This window comes from Chiloscyllium plagiosum, chromosome 33 (assembly GCF_004010195.1).
Source record: "Chiloscyllium plagiosum isolate BGI_BamShark_2017 chromosome 33, ASM401019v2, whole genome shotgun sequence".
Taxonomy (NCBI): domain Eukaryota; kingdom Metazoa; phylum Chordata; class Chondrichthyes; order Orectolobiformes; family Hemiscylliidae; genus Chiloscyllium; species Chiloscyllium plagiosum.
Window position 1 is genome coordinate 35,023,979 of NC_057742.1, and position 14,701 is coordinate 35,038,679.

General features: G+C 42.1%; 1 protein-coding gene across 1 annotated transcript in view; it reads left to right on the forward strand.

Annotated features, from left to right (window-relative positions):
• LOC122540015 (vesicle-fusing ATPase) overlaps nucleotides 1-14,701 on the forward strand; it is a 278,045-nt gene that overhangs the window by 140,468 nt on the left and 122,876 nt on the right. Inside the window, exons 14-15 of the mRNA XM_043675302.1 lie at nucleotides 2,261-2,417; nucleotides 9,218-9,351. Of these exons, the coding sequence (XP_043531237.1) occupies nucleotides 2,261-2,417; nucleotides 9,218-9,351 (291 nt within the window). The remainder of the gene's footprint in view (nucleotides 1-2,260; nucleotides 2,418-9,217; nucleotides 9,352-14,701) is intronic.

The window sequence follows — 14,701 nt, forward strand, 5'->3', positions numbered from 1 at the left end:
CTACCTGCGACTCCACTTTCAAGGTGCTATGAACCTGCACTCCAAGGTCTCTTTGTTCAGCAACACTCCCTAGGACCTTATCATTAAGTGTATAAGTCCTACTAAGATTTGCTTTCCCAAAATGCAGCACCTCACATTTATCGGAATTAAACTCCATCTGCCACTTCTCAGCCCATTGGCCCATCTGGTCCAGATCCTGTTGTAATCAGCGGTAACCCTCTTCGCTGTCCACTACACCTCCAATTTTGGTGTCATCTGCAAACTTACTAACTGTACCTCTTATGTTCACATTATTTTCTAGCTAGCCTATAATTCTTTAAAGCTGTGCCAGATCCTTGTCTCCTCAATCTTAAATAAGCGTCCTTTTTCCTCTTGACAAGAAGCTCCTCTTCTCTTGTCATCCAAGGCTCTTTCACCATACCATTCCTGGTCTATCTCAGAGAAACAAAGTTACCCCACATTCGCAATAAGCGTTGCTTAAACAGCCTCTGTTCAAGAAAGGGAATAAGGAAATCCCTGGGAATTACAGACAAGCCAGTCTTACGTCTATGATGTTCAAGGTACTGGAAAGGATTCTAAGAGATAGGATTTATGACTATTTTGAACAAACACAGTTTGATTAAAGATAGTCAGCATAACTTTGAGGGGCAGGTCTTGCCTCACAAACCTTATTGAGTTCTTTGAGGACATGACGAGACAAATTGACAAAGGTCGAGCAGTGGATGCAGTGTATATGGATTTCAGCAAGGCATTTGATAAGGTTCTGTAGGCTTTTCAGAAAGTTAGGAGGTATGGGATCCAGGGAAATTTGTTTGGATACAGAATTGGCTGGCCAAAAGAAGACACCAAGTGGAAATGGATGGAAAGTATTCTCCGTGGAGGTTGGTGGCCAGTGGTGTCCTGCAAGGATCTGTTCTTGGGCCTCTGCTGTTTGTAGTTTTTGTAAAATACTTGGATGAAGAAGTGGAAGGGTGGGTTACTAAGTTTGCCGATGATACGAAGGTCGGTAGTGTTGTAGATAGTGTCAAGGGCTGATGCAGAGCTGGGCTGAGAAGTGGCAGATGGAGTTCAATCTGGTTAATTGTGATGATTCATTTGGAAGGTCAAATTTGAATGCTGAATACAGGGTTAAAGACAGGATTCTTGGCAGTTTGGAGAAACAGCAGGATCTTGAGGTCCATGTACATAGATCCCTCAAAGTTGCTACCCAAGTTGATAGGGTTGTTAAGGTGGTGTATGGTGTGTTGGCTTTCATTAGCAGGGGGATTGTGTTTAAGAGCCGTGAAGTTTTGCTGCAGCTCCATAAAACCCTGGTTAGACCACATTTGGAATATTGTGTTCAGTTCTGGTCTCCTCCATTATAGGAAGGATGTAAGTGCTTTAGAGAGGGTGCAGAGAAAATTAACAAGGGTTCTGCCTGGACTGGAGGGCTTGTCTTATCAAGAGAGGCTGAGTGAGCTAGGGCTTTTCAGACTAGAGAAAAGAAGGAAGAGAGGTGACTTGATAGAGGTGTACAAGGTAATGAGAGGCATAGATAGAGTAGATAGCCAGAGATTTTCCCACAGCAGAAATGGTTGTCATGAGGGGTTATAATTTTAAGGTGATTGGAGGAAGGTATAGGGGAGATAAGTTCTTTACACAGAGAATGGTGGGTGCATGGAATGCACTGCCAGCAGTAGTGGTAGAGTCACAGATACTAGGGGCATTTTAGTGGCTGCTGGCAAGCACATGGACAGCAGTAAATTGAGGTGTGTTTAGTTTAGATTAGGTTGATCTTTACTTAGAACATAAAACAGTACAGGCCCTTCAGTTCCACCACGTCGTGTCAAGTATTTATCTTAATCAAAGATTGCCTACCTACCCTCCCATTTAGAGATGCAGTAACTAGCAGAGATGAGAGTGCTGGGAACACCTTAGCTGCGTGATGGGCAGTTTGTAGGGGGAAAGTGAGAACTGGAGATCAGAGTCAAAACGTGTGATGCTGGAAAAGCACAGCTGATCAGGCAGCATCCGAGGAGTAGGAGAGTTGATGCTTCCAGCATAAGTTCTTCATCTTCCTGTCGTTTGACTCTGAGGGACAGTTTATACCCCAACAAATCAACTGAAAAGTCTAATGGTGTTCTATGCTTATCTATGATGTTAGCTTGTTTTGGATTATATTCTCTACCTTCCCTGAAATAATTTATCAAGTTGACAGTCAGATGTGTGTTGATTTTCAGAAGAATGGGTGTGTGATGTGGTTTCACAACTTCTTTCACAGGCTTTTGGCATAAACCAGGAAGATTATGACAGCTACATCATGAATGGAATCATTGTGTGGGGCGATCCTGTCACACGGGCCCTTGATGATGGAGAGTTGCTTGTCCAGCAAACTAAAAACAGTGATCGCACCCCACTGGTCAGTGTCCTGTTGGAAGGTAGGTGAATCTTATTTTTACCAGCGAAATAGGGAAGGAAATAAAGAGGGCATCCATGTCAAGGGCACTGGTATTTAGTTATTTTACATTGACCTGGAAAGTGGAAGCATCATACCTGGTCTCTGAATACACAGTATCCACCATCCTGACTTGGAATTATTTTACCATTTTGTTACTGTTAATGGGTCAAACTCCTGGCACTCTATTCCGAATTGGGTACCTAGCCTCCACCCTGCAATGGACTGAAGTGGTTCAAGAGCAATCCATAGCAGAATTGTAGGCATATGAAAAGAATCCTTGAAAAGTAGAAATTATTATATATCTTCAAGTGAAAAGTAATGTTAATCCAAATGCTCGTGAGTGCAGGGTAAAGAAATAGTTATGATGCTGATAAACTACCTGAACGTAGTGTGTGTTTTGTACCTTTAGTTATCATGGTTACTACATAAAGAGCACACTGACACACCATACACCTGGGATAGTAAATTGAATGTATGAAGTAATTGTAAAATCAGTCTGAGGAATTGAGTTAAATACTTGCATCAATCTTCTCATTAGAAGGCACCAATAGCCTTACAAAAATATTAAATAGTTAAGGCACAAGAAAGGATGAGGGAAAAAATGAAATAGTTGTTATTAGAGAAAAGTACTACAGAACCTAATGGGGCTAAAAATTGATAGGTCCCCTGGATCTGATGGAATGCATCCTAGGACTTTAAAGGAAGTAACTGCAGAAATAATGGATGCATTCGTAGTTATCTTCCAAGAAATAGTTAGATTGAGAAATGGCAGATGGAGTTCACCTGGACAAATGCGAAGTGATTCATTTTGAAATTTCAAATTTGAATGCTGAGTACAGGTTTAAAGACAGGATTCTTGGCAGTGTGGAAGAACAGCGTGATCTTGGGGTCCACGTACATCGATCCCTCAAAGTTGCCACCCAAGTTGATAGGGTTATGCAGAAGGCATATGGTGTTTTCGCTTTCATTAACAGGGGAATTGAGTTTAAGAGCTGTGAGGTTTTACTGCAGCTCTGTAAAAGTGGTGTGGAACCCAGTGTCACAGTAGTAGACTTGCTAACTTTAAGGGCATTTAAATTGTCATTGGATAGGCGTATGGACGAGAATGGAATAGTCGAGGCTAGATGGGCTTCAGATTGGTTCCACAGGTTGGCACAACATTGAGGTCTGAAGGCGCTGTACTGCGCTATAATGTTCTAAGGCACCTTAATTCTGCCTTCTCAAGGACTGTTATGGATCAGCTAAATGGATCAGTCTTTTCATTGATGTCTACATATAAAGAAAGAATGAAAGAATCCCTACAGTGTGGAAACAGGACCACCCGGAGGAAACCCATGCAGCCACTGGGAGAATGTCTGTCTGTGTGGAATTTGCACATTCTCCCAGTGGCTGGAATTGAACCCAGGTCTCTGGCGCTGAAGGCAGCAGTGCTGACCACTGAGCCACTATGCTGCCTCACATCTCATGGAAGAATTAATTGCACAGTCCAAGGAACAGACGACTAGAGATCTTATCGCTGAATGCCAAATTCATTCTATTGATCTATTGGTATTCTCTGCATCATGCATTGGATTGCATTGGCCTTCCTGATTGCCAACCTGACTCAGAACCCCCAATGTGCCCAGTAATAGAAAGGCTGTTTGTGGGAACAATGGCACAGCTTGGCTGCTGCTGAAAATAAAAGCTATGGATGAAATAGATTGCCTCACATCGTTGGAAATATAAGTTGCAATTACCAGGACCAACATTACCTTCAGCCTGGATAATTAATACAAGAATAAGGTAGGATAGCTGTTGGCATTGTTGCACAAGGCAGCAGTTTGAACCCAGAACTGCAGGTTTTGTTACTTAAGTATCCCACCGCACACAAGCATTTGATATTACCTTAGCTTGACTCTTGAATTAGTTTTTGGTAAAGATTAATTTATTGTCCAAGTTGAGGCCAGAGCTAACTATATTCTGTGATAAAGACATAATGCAGACTTTCCAGTCTCCCTTGCTTTTGTTTTTATGTATAAATGCTAGACCTGTCGACCAGTCAAAGAGCCATATCAGCTCCTCTTAGTCCTATGGTACTAGTGCCTCTACTCCTGTAGAGACACTAGTACCAAGGCCCAAGTTTAAGTCTGATCTGCTCCACAGGTGTGTAGTAACATCTCAGGACAGATTGATTAGAGAAATAGGTTAATTAAAGAACAAGTCAGGCTCAAAGACTCTTGTGGCACAGCAGTATTATTCCTACCTTTTTGAGGCAGGAAAAGCCGAGTTCACGTCCCACCTGTTTCAGTGGTGTGCAATAACATCATTGAACAGGTTGATTAGAAAATGCAACTCCACAAAAAAACTCGGTCAGACTGAAGGGCTCTTGTGGTACAATGGTAGTATTTCTACCTTTTGAGCCAGGAGACCTGGGTTTATGACATAGCTCCTCCAGAGCTATGTCATAACGTGTCTGGATAAATATCTTAGTCAAAGAGTGTGGTGCTGGTAAAGCACAGGACTGATGAATGACTTATGCCTGAAACATCGATTCTCCTGCTCCTTGGATGCTGCCTGACTGGCTGTGCTTTTCCAGCACAACACTCTTGGATTCTGATCTCTAGCATCTGCAGTCCTCACTTTCTCCTGGGAAAATATCTTTCTTGGGTTGGAGAGGCACAATATGTGCTGTGTGACTAAAAGCTTGTAAATTTTTTTTAAAAATCGGTTCGAAACATTCTTGCAGCACAGTGGTAGTGGCTCTACCTCTTGGGTCTCGAGGCTTGGATTCAAGTCCCACCTACTCCAGAAGTGTGGAATATCTATGACCAGGTTGATTGCAAAATTTGTAAAACAAAAGTCAGGCTGAATTAGAGTTGTTGTGGTGCTATAACCATGTCCCTGCCTCCAGCCAGGATTCTTTCCTGCTCAGGTCATTCGGCTTCTGACCTCATTATAGCCTTAGTTCAAACATAGAAAAAGGAGCTGCAGAGGTGAGGTAAATGTGACTGCCCTTGATATCAAGGCTGCATTTGACCATGTGTGGCATCGAGGACCACTTGCAAAACTTGTCAGTGGAGTTTGAGGAAAGTTCTCTGCTGGTTTGAGTTATACCACCACACAGGCAGATGATTGCAGTTGTTCAGGGTAGTTAGCTCCGTTGAAGGTCGTCTCTGCAAGAGTTCCTCAGGGTAGTGACATAGGCCCAACCGACTTTATCTGCATCACAAATGGTCTTCCCTCCATCAAATGGTCAGAAGTAGGTATGCTTGCTGACAGCTGCATAATGTTAGCATCATTCGGAACTGAAGTAAGTCCAAATGCAACAATATCTGCAAAGGGTCCATACTTGGGCTGAGAAGTGTCAATTAAATTCCACACCCCACAAGTGCCAGATGATGACCATCTCCAGCAAGAAACAATCTGACCATCCCTTTGACATTTAATGATGTTATTATTGCTGAGTCCCCTACTAACAACTTGCTAGGTTTTATCTTTGAGCAAAATCTGAATTGGATTGGTCATACAAATACTGTGGCTATAAGAACAGTTCGGAGGCCAAAATACCTGAAGTACGTGACTGAATTCCTGAATGCCCAAAACATGTCCTCCATCTACAAGGTACAAGCCGGCGATGTGATGGAATGCTTCCATTTGCCTAGATGGATGCAGCTTGAAGGACACTGATGAAAGCATTGACAGTATCCCGGACAAAGCAGCCCACTTGATTGGCACCAAATCCGCAAGCATTCATTTCCTTCGTCACTGATGCACTAACAGAGTATTGTGTACCACATATAAGATACATTGCAGAGATTCACCAAGGTTCATTAGACAGCATGTTGTGATCAAACTCAAGACTGCTACTATCTAGAAGGACAAGGCAGAAGCATGTTAGAATACGACCTTTAAGTTCCCCTCCAAACCATTCAGCATCCTGACTTGGAAGTATATCATCCATCCTTGACTGTACTGAGTCAAAATCCTGGGTATCACTTCATAATGGCGTTGTGCATCTACTTACAGCACACTGACTGCAGCAGTTCAAGAAGAAAGCTGCCACCATTGTCTCAAGAGCAACCAGGAATGGACAAGAATCCAGGCCCAAGAATGGATATTTCAAAAATTAGATCTATCATATTCTTTGTCTCCTGGGTTTTATCTAAGAATGCACAGAATTGGATAACATATCTGGCAGATAATTAAGAGTGGTTGCTGAATCTAATTTCAAATTCTGACTACTTATTATTGTTTTTGAAACCTTTTTAAAAACTAATCAAGAGCTTTAGATAATTTACTAAAACCCATGTTATTTGACTGCTTAAAATAAATGCTTGATTGGTGAGCTTTACTAATGGATCTATCCCATACAAATAGACTTTAGGCAGCAACATGTTGCCAACTTGCAGAATTGACTGGAAATCAAGATTTATCTCTTTGACACTGCTGCAAGCAACTAGGCAGAAAAATCATGAGAGCATTTTAAAAAAATGCTTTTACTTTCAACATTTGTCTATTCCTTATAAAAGTATCAGATGAGATAGGAAGAAAGGTTGGCTGGATAAAGTAATCAAACAGACAGACTGTCATTAGATTTTTTTAGATTAGATTACATTACAGCGTGGAAACAGGCCCACCGGCCCAACAAGTCCACACCGACCCGCCGAAGCGCAACCCACCCATGCCCCTACATTTACGGGCAATTTAGCATGGCCAATTCACCTGACCTGCGCATCTTTGGACTGTGGGAGGAAACCGGAGCACCCGGAGGAAACCCACGCAGACACAGGGAGAACGTGCAAACTCCACACAGTCAGTCGCATGAAGTGGGAATTGAACCCGGGTCTCAGGTGCTGTGAGGCAGCAGTGCTAACCACTGTGCCACCGTGCCGCCCACAATGTTGATTAAAAATTCTACAAATAGTTACAATTAAAGTTGTTGGTCATTGATGTAACCCATATTCCTAAATGCAAAGACACCAATCCTTTCCACGTGTTAAATGCAAGTTATTAGTTTATTGTTGAACAGTTTGGTAGACATGTAGCTCAGTTTCTTTCTTCGCAGTTTGATTGTGTTGGGAAGGGGGTTGGGCCTCACAGACACTGGATCTTATGCACAGACTGACTTGAACTAGTAGAAGATATTGGTATAGGACCAAGAGTATGGGTTCAGATGCTGTGTGCTGATCTGTCATATCCATTATCTACTAAGTTTAATGAAATGACCATGTGAAGAATAAGACAAAGCACCAGCAAAATGGTAACCATATCTCTTGTAACTTCTTTGTATTTGTATTTGTTTTTCAACGCATTTTTCAGTGATGCTTTGCTACTGACAGATTGCATTACTGACGTAAAAGGGACCAAATCTGGAAACACTGTCAAATTCTTCAATTTGTACAGTAGGGTAAAAGTATAATCTCAGGCACCTCTGTATTCTGTTACTTGATAAATAACACAGGTTAGGCACAGAATTGAGAATAGAAGATCATGGAAGGTCAATTAGCTGTTCAAACTCATTGTTACCAGAGATTCTTTTGCTCGTTCTTGCTCCATATAAATCAAATAGTCCTCAGACTATCTTGACAGGCATTTTAAAGGTAACTTTTTGACTCTGAGTTAACTAAAATTAGCATACCTGTCTTTTCTTGCCTGAGCCGGAACATGTTCTGGCCAAAACTTCAGAGTATTCAACTCAAGTCAAGGTACATAATTAGCTGCTGTTACGTCAGTTATTTTACAATTGTAGCTGGCAATTGGGGTTTTGAGAGAAATGTGGCATGCAATACCATCCTGTCAGAAATAAAAGTGCTACTTTAATTGTAGTTTTTCAGAGTTTCATACTAATTAACCTGTTTTGTTTTAAATATTTCTGCCCCATTGGATTTTGGATGGATTCCAGGTGATATGGGAGATGTTTGTTGTAGTGCTGAATGTACTGTAATACGTTTGTGTTGGGCATGTTATAGAGTCGTAGAAATGTACAGCACGGAAACAGACCCTTTGGTCCAACTTGTCCATGCCGACCAGATAGCTCAACCCAATCTAGTCCCATCTGCCAGCACCTGGCCATATCCCTCCAAACCCTTCATATTCATATACCCATCCAAATGCCTCTTAAATGCTGTAATTGTACCAGCCTCCACCACTTCCTCTGGCAGCTCATTCCATACCCATACCACCCTCTGTGTGAAAAGCTTGCCCCTTAGGTCTCTTTTATATCTTTCCCTCTCACCCTAAACCTATGTCCTCTAGTTCTGGACTCACCCACCCCAGGGAAAATACCTTGTCTATTTACCCTATCTATGCCCCTCACGATTTTATAAAACTCTATAAGGTCACCCCTCAGCCTCCGACGCTCCAGGGAAAACAGCTCCAGCCTGTTCAACCTCTCTATAGCTCAAATCCTCCAACCCTGGCAACATTCTTGTAAATCTTTTCTGAACCCTTTCAAGTTTCACAACATCTTTCCGATAGGAAGGAGATCAGAATTGCACGCAATATTCAACAGTGACCTAACCAATGTCCTGTACAGCCGCAACATGACCTCCCAACTCCTGTACTCAATACTCTGGCCAATAAAGGAAAACATACCAAACACCACCTTCACTATCCTAATACCTGCTATTCCACTTTCAAGGAGCTAGGAACCTGCACTCTAAGGATTCATGTGTCTTTTCCTGTATGAGATTATGGTATGGTTGTAACCTTACGTGCCTGTTACATGCCTGTATTACTTATTGCTGATGCAGAAAAAAGCACTACATTTATTAATTTAGTACTAATTTCAATTCTGAACAGGACCTCCAAACAGCGGCAAGACTGCATTGGCTGCAAAGATTGCAGAGAAGTCTGGCTTCCCATTCATTAAGATCTGCTCTCCTGATAAGATGATTGGATTCTCTGAAACAGCGAAATGCCAGGCCATTAAAAAGGTGATCTTATTCAGCACTTGACCTGTTAACAGTTGTTAAGCTTTGTGACATTTAAAAAAAAATTAATCCTCTCCATGGTAGTTTCCGTTTTTAGTCTATGACACCATGTCTCCATAGACTTTGCTATTGCACAATTGCTTGTTCCATTCCATAATCTGATCAAATTGGCACTGAGTCAGAAAATTTTGATCAATTTAAAAGATGATTTTCAAAGTTTCCATCTCCACTGAAGAAAATGAGTCACAGCTCAAGTGCCACATTGCGACTTGTGTGACTGTGACAAAGGATCATTCTTTTGGCCCTGGATTAGATTGGAATTCAGGACTTTGAGGACTGAGCCACCCTCAGGATTTCTGGTGAGAATAAAAGGGACATTAAAATTGTCTCCAACGACCTGATTTTTTTTTTCCCCTCTGCCCTTTTTTTTCTCTTTCACTTCTCTTACCTCTATTGCATTTTATGTCTCTGCTACTGCCTGCTCCTCTACCTCCATAGATCAAGCATTCAAACCCCTCTTGATGATTTTACTGTCGCACTTTTTGGATGACCCTGCAAACCAATGCCCAATATGAAGCATCAGATTGATGTTAAAGATTCCATTGTAATATTCTGTAAAATAAAAAGATCTTCTACCCAAAAAGCCACCAAACGAAAACATTATCTGATTATTCGTCATTGCTATTTTTGGGTCTTCATGTTAAAATTGCTTGCTGTTCTCTTGTATTACAGTAGTATCATAAATGGCTGTCGGGTTGTGAGGAAATCCTAAGTTTCTGTCTTTTCTCACACCACAAAAAATATTTATCAAAAGCTGCCAGGTGCACTGATTGCAGATGCAATTACAGTTCAGCTGCCTCATTTACATGAGGCACTGCCACCTGGTGGCTGAAAATGCCAAATCCATCTTGTTAAAAAGTGCATGATAAGAACAGTTTAAAATAAGTCAAATGGATTGATTGAACTCCATTGTTTGACAGCAGTTGGGATTTGACACTTACCAGTCTTCTTATTTACTAACATTACTAAGCTGACCAGTCGAGTTTCATAAAAGTTGCTTCTATGTTTTCGACTGTTGCCCTGCGTGATTGTAGTTTTCATTTCACAAAGTTTAATTTATCGAAAATAGATTGTGCACTTAAGACATCATGGTAGTTATAGATGGAAGGGTGTTTTGAACTGAAACCTGAAGCTGATTAACTTGCAATCTCTCCAATTCCCTGACAAAAAGAGCACTGTATTGACCTCAACTTGTGCTTCTACAGTGAGATGTTAACCTTTTGTGACTGATTGTGGTCAAACCAAGAATGAGATCAGTTGCATCACTTTAGGGATACAAGATGTACTATAGAAGCAGAATGTATTACATGGTGTCGAATCCACTCCAAGATGTGAGCACAGAATCTAAGCTTTTACGGCAGAGCAGTACTGAAAAAGTGCTACAGTGTCAGAGATTCTACAATAGACAATAAAATACTTGCAGAAAGAAAGTGACTGAGACTTATTTGCACTTGTCCTTCTGCAGAATTTTTGTTGATTACTAATGGCAAACTGAGGTTCAGCAACTAGTTGGAAGTAATGGTTTTGACAGTACCAAACTGATTTCAGTGCACCAATCAAAGGGTATAGGAGAAAAATTAACAATCTACTACCGATCACTACTAGATGACTGCTGTTGAAAGCCACACATGGTCAGAGTAGCTGAATACATAATTTAATTGTGATATGTTCAGTTTTAACTATGGTTTGGCCACTTGAGTAAACTGTCAGATAGCTATTGGTACCTATGTAAATGTACAAGTGCAAAATAAATTTATACATCTGATAACTTGGATAATACATCTAGAACATAGAACAGAGAACAGTTAGGGTGGTACAGTGGCTCAGTGGTTAGCACTGCGGCCTCAGTGTCAGGGACCCGGATTCGATTACAGCCTTGGGCGACTGTCTGCGTGGGTTTCCTCTGGGTGCTCTGGTTTCCTCCCACAGCCCAACGATGTGCAAGTTAGGCTAATTGGCCATGCTATATTGCTCAAAGTGTTCAGGGTTGTGTAGGTTCAGTGCAGAAGTTAGGGGTAAATGTAGAGTAATAGGGTGGGAAATGGGTCTGGGTAGGAAACTTAGAGGGTCAGTGTAGACTCAGGGCCTGTTTTCACACTGGAGGGATTCTGAGCACAACACAGTACAGGTCCTTTGGCCCTTGCTGTTGTGCCAACTTTTTATCCTACCCTAAGATCAAACTAACCTACATGCCCTTCATTTTAGTACCATCCATGTGCCTATCTAAGAGTTGCTTAAATGTCCCTCATGTACCTGACTCCACTGGCAGTACATTCCATGCACCCACATTTCTGTGTAATGAACTGGCCTCTGATAACTCTCCTAAAAACCTTCCTCATCATCTTGTTCACCTCTATCAAGTCTTTTCTCACCCTTCTTCGCTCCAGTGAGAAAAGCCTTAACTTGCTCAACCTTTCTTTGTAAGACATGCCCTCCAGTCCAGGCAGCATCCTCTGCACCCTCTCTAAAACTTCCACATCTCCATACAATGTAGCGACCAGAACTGAACACAATATTCCAAGTGTGGTCTAACCGGGCTCTATAGAGTTGCAGCATAAGCTCAATCCTCCTGCTAATGAAAGCCAACACACCCCACACCTCCTTAACAACCCTATCAACTTGGATGACAACTTTAAGAGATCTATGGACATGGACCCCAAGATCCCTCTGTTCTTCCACACTGCCAAAAATCCTCCCTTTAACCCTGTCCAGGTATTCTGTATTCAAATTCGACCTTCTAAAAGGAGTGACTTCACACTTTTCCAGGCTGAACTCCATCTGCCACTTATCAGTCCAGTTCTGCATCCTGTCAATGTCCTGTTGCAACCTACAACAGCCCTCCACACTATCTGCCACTCCACCAACCTTCGTATCATCAGCAAACTTACCCACCCACCCTTCCACTTCCTCATCCAAGTCATTTGTAAAAATCACAAAGGGCAGACATCCCAGAATGGATCCCTGTGGAGCACCTCTAGTCATCAAGCTCCAGGCTGAATACTTTCCATCTACTACCACTCTGTCTTCTATGGGCCAGCCAAGTCTGCATCCAGACAGCCAAATTTCCCTATATCCCATGCCTCCTTACTTTGAATGTGCCTACCATAGGGAACCTTATCAAACACCTTGCTTAAATTCATGTACCCCACTTTCACTGCTATACCTTCAACAATGTGTTTTATCACATCCTCAAAGAATTCAGTGAGGCTTGTGAGGCATGACCTGTCTCTCTCAAAGCTATGCTGACTATCTCTAATCAAACTATGGTTTTCCAAGTATCATAAATCTTATCTAATAGTTTGTCCACCACCAATGTAAGACTGACTGGTCTGTAATTCCCAGGATTATCCCTATTCCCTTTTTTGAACAAGGGAATAACAAGGATAGCAAAGATGATTCTCGATAGGAGTGAGAGGGGCAGGATAGTTGTCATGGGGGACTTCAACTATCCAAATATTGACTGGGATCACTACAGTACGAGTACTATAGATGGGTCAGTTTTTGTCCGGTGTGTGCAGGAGGGCTTCCTGACACAGTATGTAGACAGGTCTACAAGGGGCGAAGCCACTTTAGATTTAGTACTGGGTAACGAGCCTGGCCAGGTGTTAGATTTGGAAGTAAGTGAGCACTTTGGCCACAGCGATCACAATTCTGTCAGGTGATGGAAAGGGTACTCCACTGAGCAAGAGTTACAGCTGGGGGAAGGGAAATTACGATGCAATTAGGAAAGATTTAGGAAGTGTAGAATGGGGAAGGAAACTGCAGGGGATGAACACATTAAAAATGTGGAGCTTATTCAAGGAAAAGCTCCTGTGTGTCTGGCAAGTATGTACCTGTCAGGCAGGGAGGAAGATATCGAACACATGAGCTGTGGTTTACTAAGGAAGTGGAATCCCTGGTCAAGAAGAAGAAGAAGGTGGCTTATGTTAGGACAAAATGTGAAAACTCAGGGCGCTTGAGGGTTACAAGGAAGTCAGGAAAGACCTAAAAAGAGAGCTCAGACGAGCCAGGAGGAGACGTGAGAAATTGTTGGTGGATAGGATCAGGGTTAACCCTAAGGCTTTCCATAGGTATGTCAGGAATAAAAGAATGACGAGAGTTAAATTAGAGCCGATCAAGGACAATAGTGGGAAGTTGTGTGTGGAGTCAGAGGAGATAAGGGAAGCACTAAATAAATATTTTTCGACAGTGTTCACTATAGAAAATGAAAATGTTGGCGAGGAAGATACAGAGTTACTTGCATCTAGACCTGAAGAGATTGAGGTTCACAAGGAAGAGGTGTTAAAAATACTGCAGAGTGTGAAAATAGACAAGTCCCCTGGGCTGGATGGGATCTATCCTATGATCCTTTGGGAAGCAAGGGAAGAGATTGCCGAGCCTTTGGCATTGATCTTCAAGTCATCGTTGTCTACAGGAATAGTGCCTGAGGACTGGAGGATAGCGCCTGAGGACTGGAGGATAGCAAATGTGGTTCCCTTGTTCAAAAAGGGTAGTAGAGACAACCCTAGTAATTACAGACCAGTGAGTCTCACTTCAGTTGTTGGTAAAGTGTTGGAAAAGATTATAAAAGATAGGATTTATAACCATCTAGAAAAGAATAATCTAATCCGGGACAGTCAGCATGGTTTGGTGAAGGGTAGGTCGTGCCTAACGAATCTTATTGAGTTTTTTGACAAAGTGACCAAACAGGTAGATGAGAGTAAACCGGTTGTGGTGTATATGGATTTCAGCATGGTGTTCGATAAGTAGGCTATTGTACAAAATGCTGACGAATGGGATTGTGGATCAGTAATTGGCTTGCTGAAAGAAAACGGAGGGTTGTAGTTAATGGAACATGTTCACCTTGGTGTCCAGTTACTAGCGGCGTACCACAAGGGTCGTTGTTGGGTCCACTGCTGTTCGTCATTTTTATAAGTGACCTGGCTGAGGGCTTAGAAGGGTGGGTTAGTAAATTTGCAGATGACACTAAGGTCGGTGGAGTTGTGGATAGTGATGAAGGATGTAGTAGGTTGCAGAGAGACATAGATAGGATGCAGAGCTGGGCTGAGAGGTGGCAAATGGAGTTTAATGTGGACAAGTGTGAGGTGATACACTTTGGACGGAGTAATCGGAATGCAAAGTACTGGGCTAATGGTAAGATTCTTGGGAGTGCAGATGAGCAGAGAGATCTCGGTGTCCATGTATACAGATCCCTGAAAGTTGCCAGCCAGAATGACAGGGTTGTTAAGAAGACATACAGTGTTTTGGCCTTTATTAATAGAGGGATTGAGTTCCGGAACCAGGAGGTTATGCT